At 36.8% G+C, this 10998-nt stretch overlaps 1 protein-coding gene across 2 annotated transcripts in view; it reads right to left on the bottom strand.

The window, feature by feature from the left end:
• The window catches only part of AP3B1 (adaptor related protein complex 3 subunit beta 1), a 370907-nt gene that overhangs the window by 183335 nt on the left and 176574 nt on the right, over positions 1 to 10998 (bottom strand). For both annotated transcript variants that reach the window (XM_044663208.1, XM_044663200.1), the window contains exon 8: positions 686 to 844. In XM_044663208.1, coding sequence (XP_044519143.1) covers positions 686 to 844 — 159 coding nt within the window. The remainder of the gene's footprint in view (positions 1 to 685; positions 845 to 10998) is intronic.

The following is a 10998-nucleotide window of genomic DNA, read 5'->3' on the forward strand; positions in this document are numbered from 1 at the left end:
AAAGAAAGAAAGAAAGAAAGAAAGAAAGAAAGAAAGAAAGAAAGAAAGAAAGAAAGAAAGAAAGAAAGAAAGAAAGAAAGAAAGAAAGAAAGGAAGAAAGAAAGAAATGTATCTTGGTAAATGCTCAATTTCTCTTAAAAAACCAACAACAAAAAAAAATTTAAGTTCGTGATACTTTCAACAAATAGCAGTTCTCCTTAACAAAAACTGCACTATCCTTCCTTGCTGTGGCTTTGTTACCAAAGAAGAAGTGTAGCTAGAAAAAGACTTGATTAAAAACTATTTTGGTGATTTTCTGGGGGAAAAAAATTTTAGGCCTGAATCTACAGTGAACCAATGTTAATGACTTACTGTTCAAGTTAGACACACTTCTCCATTTTCTTAAAAACTGACCAATCATATATCCAGGAATATCCTTTTTAATATGTTTAAAATGTTTGTGGGGAACCCATCACATTAAAATAAAATTTATCAACATTTTTATTTAAAAAAAAAAAGATAATTCCATATGTCATCTTCATTTATTCTATTTGTAGAAATAAACAAAAATATATGCCATTATAGAAATCAAGAAAGCAATTAAAGATTAGCATATTTGCCTTATACTTTAAAAAGCATTTTGCATTTTTTAAAAGGATGCTTTGAATTCTTTAAAGATATAAAAGGAATAAAACATTTAACATACCGCACCATTCCTACTTTGTAGCAAAGGTTTTGTATTTCTAATAAGAAGTCGATGGTCTGGATCCATAGTATATGATTTCTTAATTTTGTCAATCTTTTCTTTTTGTTCATCATCTGATTCATAGAAATTCTTTTCACTGCTCTCTTCTAGGTAGTCATCCTGCAGGGAAAAGAAACTCAGTTCCATGAATAAGTTCAGACCCTAAAGACCTAATGTAAGCATGGAAACCACAGTTCAATCAAAGGACAAAAACAAACAAACAAATAAATAAATGAATAAACAAATAAATGAATGAATGAATGAGTACACAAACAAACAAACGAATGAATGAATAAGCAAATAAATGAATAAATGAATGAATGAATGAATGAATGGGCACACAGATAGATAGATAGATAGATAGATAGATAGATAGATAGATAGATAGATAGATAGATAGATAGATAGATAGAGGCAGTGGCCAAACTCTCTGGTCCCCACTGTTACTTTCAGACAATTTCCTGACCACAGTCTCTCAGTAACCTTTCCTTTTTTTGAGGTCAATGACATTTGTTCTAATTATCCTCTCCCAATCCTTGTAATCTACTAAATCTACTAAAAATTCAATATCTGATTGATGCTGCTCAGACTTTGATGGAAAAAGTTGAGGAAACTGTTCCCTAGGAATAGCAGACCACCAGCCCCAATTCTGGTGAAGCCCTTGATAAAATCACCAAGGACAGTATCCTTATGGAGGTGCAACCAGGGAACTGATCATGTTGGGGTTGCAGCCCTAGCCTCCTCCAAGCCACAGCTACTGAAGACCTAGAAAACAAAGTTCTCTATATCAAAATCTTTGTGTTGTCCTCTCCCTTTAGAATGTAAACCCATAGAGTGCAGGCAAAGTCTTGTGGTTAGTATTTGTATTCAACTTGTCACAAAGTAACTAAAGTAAGTTATAACAAAGTAAGTAGTACAAATAGCTATCAGGTGTTGCTATATATGTGTTGGCATTGTGCTAGGTACTGGGATAGGATACAAAGGCAAAAATCAAAGCCTCTACTTTCAATATCTTGTTCCATCAAGATAGCCAACATGTACATATAGAAATATAAAATAAATACACGGCATTTTAAGAATAGAGAAAACTAGCAGTTTGAAATATTCACTAGGCATAAATTTTCTTGGGGAGAATCACTAACATTTTGAGGGCATGAAAATGCTTCCTATAGAAAATGTCAGTAATAATGAGTCTTGAAGGACTTCAAGGATCACATGAGGTGATGAGAAGATAAGAATCCATTCTAGGAAAGGAAAAAAATCAAAAACAAAGGCGAGGAGAAACTTTTGAGTGCCATGATCAACAAAGTAAAGGATGGTTTTCTCAGATATTCAGAACTTCTCAAATCTTTCCAAAACAAAAATTATACGCAAGAGAAAAAGCAATTGTATCTATCTCCAAAGGCTAAAACACCAAGGACCCAAAAAAGAAACCAAAGAAAGGAAGAAAATAATGTGTTCCAAAGAAGAAAGGAGCTCAAGATGCAACCCAAGATAACATTCCGTGCAAATATAATAGCATTTTCTGTTTGCAAAGAAGTGCCAAAAACAGAATTCATTTTAATTGGTGAACAGCTTAAAGAGAAAAATTATATTTATTTCCCTATTTCAGTAAAATAATACAAAAAATTTGATCATGAAATTAGTCTTTTCCTCCTGTTTAGTTCACAGATGACGTAATTACTTATTTTTTTCCTCCAATAATGCTAAAATGAGCAAAATTCTTGGTAAATCTGAATAAATATTCTCCTTTATTGGTTGGTGAAGAGAAAGTAGACTCCAAACCCCTCCCCCACAAAAAGACATGAAATGAGAAATCCTAAAAAGCAGATTGCTCTTATATGAGATTTTTAAAGAAAAATTTTTCATTTTAGTTGCACACTAACTTCAATAATAAATTCCAAAGTATAATACTGTCATCTATTTTGGAATGCACAATTTATAATAAGGAAATTACTTATCTCTTAGGAGTACTCAAAAGAAGACCGCAATTGAATTACACCTCTGTGTCAAAACCAGTTCTAAGTGACTCCTCTATTATATAACTCTAGACCAAAGTAACTCTGTTTAGTGCATTAGTAAACAAATAAAATGACAGCTAAACAATCAAAAGCTCTAAAAGCTTAAGCACCCAGCAACAATCTGTAGTTTACTATAATCAAACAAATATGCCTCAGCTCCCATCAAACTGCATGACAAACCTACTGTATTAACCCACTCAGCATAGCAACTAGCTAGCAATTAAAGCCCTGAAATAGATGTGAAATGCCACTTTTTAAAGAGCCTTTATTCTTCTTTCACATTTTCCCCTCAGTATCAATTAACATACTTCTTTACTATTTGGATCCATTATTCTAATGAAGGACATTATAATTTTGGTTATTTGGCTTATGGAGTCACAGGTAATAACTTTTCTAAGCAGTATAATAGAAAGATACTTTTATCACTTAACGGATAACTTAATCTTTATCAGACTCAGTTTATTCATCAGTAAAGCAATAATAGCTGCTAGCATTTACACCTACTATGTGCTAGGCACTGTGCTAAGAGCTTTAAAATTTATTGCATCATCTGAACGTAACAACAATCATGAAAAGCAGAAATAATTATTATTCCCATATTTACAGATAAAGAAAATAAGGCAACCAGAAATTAAGTGAATTGCCCACAGTCACATAGTTGAGTGTCCAAGGATGGATTTAAACTCAGGTCATCCTGATTCATAAGCCTGGTACTCTAACCCCTGAACCATCCAGCAGCCTGAGGATAAATAAGAATAAAAATAGTACTTGCCTAAAAAATCACTCAGGAAAAGATTTCATAAACCATAAAGAAATATATAAATGCTAGTTATTAATTGAACCTTTGAAAAGTATGATTAGGAAAAAATTTTACCACTAAATCTGGTATAATGACTACATTTAAAATGAGCAAAAACTCTCATATTTTGTACTTATATCATCATTATTCACCTAAAAATTTGATAAGTAAAATCATTTTAAATTTGAATAACATAAGGAATATATTCAATTACCAGACATTTAAACTCAAATAGTAATCAATATAGAAATTATGAACCATCACAACTGACTTCAGCTTGTAATTAAGTCATTAAAATGAAAAGAAAATTAAATTGACAATGTATACATGAGAAACTATCTTTTATGATTTACCAAACACTGAAGATTGACCTTCAGATATTCATTTAATGTTAGAAATCTAAGATTTTTCTTCTACTATTTATCATAGATCCTAGCACTACCAGTACTTCTTAGGTGCTTAATAAATGCTTTTTAAAACAAAAATGTTCTCCCCATAGTTGTTCTCTTAATTGTCAACTCCATGGTCTTTTTTCAAACACCATTCTCAACCTCTCTGCAGTTACTGACACTGCTGAATCACCTTCCTCTCTGATATTTTCTTCTCTCTCTAACATTTGGGTATACCACTCTCACATGGTTTGCCTCCTACCTATGTGATCCTTCGCTGGATCCTCTTCTAGATCTCTTCTCGATCGTCTAATCATAGATATCCCATCAAAGTTCTGTCCTGAGACCTTTCTCTTCTCTCTCTGTAGTATTTCACCTGGTGATCTTATCAGTTCCCAAGGATCCTGCCCTAATTTCTCTGCTGACATTCAATCTCACATCCTCAACTGTTTTTCAGATATATTAAACTGGACTTCCTAATGACATCTTAAAAATCAAAATGTCCAAAACTAAACTCATCTTTCTTCAAAAATTTCCCCTCCCCGCCAAACTTCCCTATTAATGTCAAGGACATCACCATCTTCCCAGTTCCCTAGCCTTACAACTTAGGTGCCATTCTGAATTCCTCACTACTATCTCTCATCTCTTCCAAATCTGATCTTTGACCAAGGCAGGTCAATTTTGCCTTTATAACATCTCTCAAATAAACTCCACTTTGGCCTGACACAGCACCATTTAGTGCAGGCCTGCATATCAACTCATGCGTGGACTACTAAAATAGCCTCCTTATTTGGCTCTTCTTGCCAAAAGTCTCTTTCTACTACATTCCATTTTCTACTCAGCTGTCAAAGTGATATACCTAAATAGCAAGTTGGATCACATCATCCCCCATCTCCCTATTCAATGAACTTCATTGGCTCCCTATGATCTTAAAGATCAAATATAAAATCCTCTGTTAGATACTGAAAGCACTTTATAAACTGCCCTTTACCTGTCTAGAATTCTTATAACTTACCTCTCCCCAGACACTACTCAATGACATTGGTTTCCTTGCTGGTGTCCAAACAAGACACTCTATCTCTGGACTCTGGGCATTTTCACTGGTTGTCCTCCATGCATGTAATGCTCTCTTTCCACATGGAAAATGTTGTGAATTTTTTAGCTAAGAATGTTGTCAAATATAATACTATTTTTTTTTTAAATTTTAAACCCTTAACTTCTGTGTATTGACTTATAGGTGGAAGAGTGGTAAGGGTAGGCAATGGGGGTCAAGTGACTTGCCCAGGGTCACACAGCTGGGAAGTGTCTGAGGCCGGATTTGAACCTAGGACCTCCTGTCTCTAGGCCTGGCTCTCAATCCACTGAGCTACCCAGCTGCCCCTATAATAAACTCTTGATCAAAATAAAACAAGTCTAGATGAAACATCATGCAATTTAGATGTTTTGAGATTTTTCTCCATTTGTAAAGCACCCAGTATTCCTAACATTCTCCATGTTTTATAACACAGCCCAGTAACCACTACACCATACAGGTGGAAGTGTGGGTTTGAGGCCCATTGAACACTGAATCTCCCCCAATACATCACAATTATAGAAACACCTGTGCTAAGTAACATTGTGTTGAGCCACTGTAAAACTTCACAATGTTCAATAGCCCACAACACTTCTCATTTCTTCTAGCTCCCCATTCACTTGCAAGCTAATCAAGTGCAATGGTTTTCAAATGATGTGCCACAGTAGTGTGAGATGCCACAGGGCACCTCAAAAGGTTCCTTGAAATAAAGTATGGTCATGAGAAGAGGCTGTGTTTTTAACTATACCATAATGTTCAAAGCCCATCTCAAAACAAGCATAGTGGTGGGAATTAGAGTATTTATAAAAAACTCCAAAAAAAAGTCTAAAAACTATCATGATAGAGGATAAAGTAAATCTATGTCAAGACAGAGGTGAATTTAGATTCAGTTGTGGCTTTAACAAGATTCATTATGTTATCTTAAAGCAACAGTCAGCAACCTTTTCGGCCATGAGAGCCTTAAACGCCTGTGGAAGGAGGAGAATGGAGGTGGAAGGAGCTGGAATATGGGGCAGGGCTGAAGGGGACCCTGGGGCACATCCTGGGGCTCTGCCAGGACTGGCAGGTCGGGAGGTGGAGCCATAAGTTGCAGACCCCTGCCTTAAAGAAATATAACAACTTACCACCCTTCAGTTTAGTTATCTTTAAAAATAAGTTAGATGTCATTTATTCCTTTTTAACTCACAAGAATAGAGTAAGGACAAATGAAAATATCTATAATATCCACTTCAAGGACTAAAATATATTTTAAACATGCTCAGATAGAGTTGGGATTGTTTTGGCAAGGTAGTGAGAAATGCCTTGATGAAAATCACAAGTATCTCCTTTCCTTCATTGGAAACTCCACAGTTATTATAGTCCTTTAAAAATATATTAATTTAATAAATTAAAATAAAAATGATCAGAAAATTATAATAGTCCCAATAACTGAAATGTAGCTATTTTCTTTATATAACAAACCCTGAATTCTACTTATTACAACAGATTGCACAAAGACAGATAAGGTTATTAGACTTCAGATAAATATATAAGAACACAGGTTGAATTTCAGGATTTGGACATGGGGCTAAATGGCTTGAAGAATTATATTTTAAAAACTATTGAACTATGTTCCAATATATAGACAATGACTCAGCAATTCTTCTATTTAAATATTTCTCTAGTGCCTGCCTTATTACAAAATGGAGATCACAAAGGCTATGTAAATAGGGTCATGACACTCTGAGGCCTGAGAGAAGGACAAAACTTCCCTTATAAACCTCTACAAACAACTAGCCCAATGTGAAATTTATGGAGATTAATTTAGCTCTCTAAACAACAATAAAAAAAGAGTAGATTATACTAACGAAAAACCACTTACTAAATGTCAATGACATAGGAAATATTATACATTGCTATTCCTTGGACAATGTAATAGAATGATTGGATTTGGGCAGGGAAAAAACCAGCAAGGCATGCATCACTGAGATGAAATGGGACTTGGAGCAGCCCCAGGAAGGTGCTAGAGGATCAGAATGTGAAGGGAGAGGCCAGAAGAGGAGAGAGTTCCAACTGTCAATTCACTCCAGAGCTCACTCTGACCTGGGGTTTAGGTGAAGGGAGGTGGGTGTGTTTGGATCTTGAGTGAATCTGGCTCCTCTGTACCCCTATATTTGAGTCTATTTGGAGATCACAACTGCCAACATCATTTCAACAAGCTTCAATTTATCATCCAAGAAGACTTTGACATAGCAGTTCTTCATTTTGACCAAAGAGCTCAGACTCCCTGGGAAGGGGGAGTGAGTGGGCTCGAAGGGGGGACCCTTCCCTGATCCTTCTTGATTTATTTATTCCTGTCAATCCCCTTTTTTATTAGGTTATTGAATAGTGATTAGGAGATTATAGGGCAGAGGAACAAGTTCTGAGTTCAAGCCTCTAAAGAGATCCAGTGCTGCCTACCCCAGAGGGAAGTTCATAGTTGTTAGTGAAGTCTACTCCTTTTACCCTCATTCCTGATTCCCCTTCCCTAAATCCCAAACACTTTATCTATCTTCACAATAAATACCTGTTCAGCTATATTAATTACATTGATTAGAGTTTAGAGTAAGGACCTTAAGGGGGGAGGTATTCATTGGGTGGCTGAAGTGAGGTTTTAGAATACTTGGGGGAGGTCTGTCAAGATTTTAGTGGCTCTGAACACTGGACAAAAGTCATTTAGGATTCAAACTATTCCTAACACCTGCCTCCATCAACTCCTCTACCACCTTTCTAGTTTGGGGAGCCTCCATCCGAATTATACCATTAAAAGTTTTCTTATTTTTTCCGGGTTAAGATGGCGGCAGAGTAAGATGCAGCTCTTAACCTCTCCTGATCGAAACACACAAAACTCCTCAAGGGGACATAAAAACAAGTCCAGACTAACGGAGGAACCCCACAACAGGGCACAGCGTGGAAGGTACGTGGAATCGGGACTTTTCCATGCTATAAAGGGGTGAAACAGCTCTCACTAAATCATGGGCTGAGCAACCACCCCACCCCCACTCCCTCCACACACAACACATATAGCGCCGAAGCCAGCTAAAAAGAAATAGAGCAAGTTTGGGGTACCCATCGAGTCATTGGCAGCTCCAGGGCCTGTTCCTGAGAGCAGCAAGATTTAGGACCCCAAAAAGCTAAAAAAAAAAACAACACACAAACCTGAGCACGGGAGCAGAACGCAGACTCAGAACACAGGCTCGGGCGGAGGCGTGGGTGGAGGCAGACACAGCCACAAGCTAAAGCTCTGAAACCCTGAGTGGGGAACCAGTGCAAATGGGTATACAACTGTGGAAGCAGCGCCCTGAGACTTGTAAAGAAACCTCCGGTAGAGGATCAAGGAAGGGGGTCCACCAGGGGGCTTGACCTTGGAAAAAAACAGAACTCAGACCTCAGGAGCCAAAAGACTGCGGACAGACCCTGAGAGCGAGGATAAACCTGAGAAGCTGCTGGGCTAACGCTGGCTACCCAGTCTCAGGAAGATCAGAAGAGAAAGATTAACAACAAGAAAAAGAAGTCTTTAACACCCGACAACTTTTACACAAGAGAAAATCCAGACAACTGGGCAAACAGAGGAGGAGAACAAACAAGCATCCGGACCCTCCTCAAATAAGGAAAATTCCTCACAAGCTATGGAAGAGTTCAAAACTGAGATTTTGAGGAAAATGGAAGAGCTCTGGCAAGAAAATAACAGTTTAAAAGGTAGAATCTTGCAATTGGAAAGTGAGGCTCAGAAACCAAATGAACTGATAAGCAAATTGAACACCAGAAATGACCAGATTGAAAAGGAATACCAGAATATTATGGCCGAAAACCAGAAGATTATAGCCCAAAACCAAAAGATCATAGCCGAAAACCGAAAGATTGTAGCCGAAAACCAATCCCTAAAGGCTAGAATTGAGCAATTAGAAGCTAACGATCTCTCAAGACAACAAGAACAAATAAAACAAAGTCAAAAGACTGAAAAAATAGAAGGAAACATGAAATATCTCAATGAGAGAGTGACAGACCAAGAAAACCGGTCTAGAAGAGACAGGTTGAGAATAATTGGTCTTCCAGAAAAACCAGAAATTAATAGAAACCTGGACTCCATACTAACAGAAATTATTCAGCAAAATTGCCCTGAAGTCCTACAACAAGAGGGCAATATAGACATTGAAAGGATTCATAGAACACCTGCGACATTCAATCAAGAAAAGAAAACAACCAGAAATGTAATTGCCAAATTCAAGAGTTTCCAAGCAAAAGAAAAAATCTTACAAGAAGCCAGAAAGAAACAATTCAAATATCAAGGAGCACCAATCAGGATCACACAGGATCTGGCAGCCTCCAAGCAAAAAGATCGCAAGGCTTGGAATACGATATTCAGAAAGGCAAGAGAGCTGGGCCTGCAACCACGGATCAACTACCCATCAAAATTGACTATATATGTCCAGGGGAAAGTATGGGCATTCAACAAAATTGAAGAATTCCAGGTATTTGCACAGAAAAGACCAGGGCTAAATGGAAAGTTTGATATCCAACCACAAAAATCGAGAGAAACATGAAAAGGTAAATAAGATACAGAGGTTTGGGAAAGAAAGAAAGCTTATAATTTTTTAATTTGCCTTTTTAAGGGTCTCAGTGAGATCTAATTATCTGTATTCCTATGTAGAGAAATGTTATATTTAATTCTCTGTAGTGAACTCTATTCACTATTATAATATTCACTATTATAATAATCAGAAGAATAATTCACAGGGTGAGGGTGGAACATTAAATAATCTAAGATGACATGGGGGATGGGAAAGAGGGGGTGAATAGGAGGGGACACCAAGAGAAACTTGAGTGAATAAGAAAAATAGGATATTCTATTACACACAAAGAGGGCATGGGAGGGAGAGGGGACAAATACTATTATAACAAGGAGAGGAAGAGAGCATTAAGAGGTAATAATCAAACCTTACTCTCAGAGTAATCAACCTGGAGAGGGAAGAGTAGCTATACTATCCATTGGGACATAAAACTCTTATCTAACCCTTCTGAGAAAGTTAGTAGGGATAAACTAAGGGGAGCAGGGGAGTGGGGAGGTCAAAAAAAGGGAGGGGAGAAGAGGGAGGGAATTCATAAGGCCTTTAAAAACAAAAAGAGGGGGGGAAAATAAGGGAGGGAGTAGAAAGGGAAGTTAATCAAGGGAGGGGATAAGGGATAGCGGCTCAATAGCAAACCACTGGTTTAAAAGGAAAAAAGTATAAGGAAAAAGGGGGTAGGAATAGGGGAGGATTCGAAAATGTCAACAAATGCACAACTGATGATTATAACTCTGAATGTGAATGGGATGAACTTGCTCATAAAATGGAAGCAAATAGCAGAGTGGATTAGAAACCAAAATCTCACCATATGTTTTCTACAAGAAACACATATGAGGCGGGTGGACATACACAAGTTTAAGGTTCAAGGCTTGAGCAAAAGCTTTTGGGCCTCAAATGAGAAAAAGAAAGCAGGAGTGGCTATTATGATTTCTGACAAAGCCAAAGTAAAAATAGATATGATTAAAAAAGACAGGGAAGGTCATTACATCCTGATTAAAGGCAGTATAAACAATGAGGAAATAACACTGCTCAATATGTATGCACCAAGTGGCATAGCACCCAAATTCATAAAGGAGAAACTGGCAGAGCTCAAGAAGGAAATAGATAGTAAAACCATACTAGTGGGAGATCTAAATATTCCTCTGTCAGATCAAGATAAATCAAACCAAAAAATAAATAAGAAAGAGGTAAGAGAGGTGAATGAAGTCCTAGAAAAATTAGATTTAATTGATATGTGGAGAAAAATAAATAGGGACAAAAAGGAATACACCTTCTTTTCAGCTGCACATGGCACATTCACAAAGATTGACCATGTTATAGGGCATAGAATCATTGCAAACAAATGCAAAAGAGCAGAAATAATAAATGTAACCTTCTCAGATCATAATGCAATAAAAATAATAATTA

This window comes from Gracilinanus agilis, chromosome 1 (genome assembly GCF_016433145.1).
Source record: "Gracilinanus agilis isolate LMUSP501 chromosome 1, AgileGrace, whole genome shotgun sequence".
In the NCBI taxonomy this organism is placed as follows: Eukaryota; Metazoa; Chordata; class Mammalia; order Didelphimorphia; family Didelphidae; genus Gracilinanus; species Gracilinanus agilis.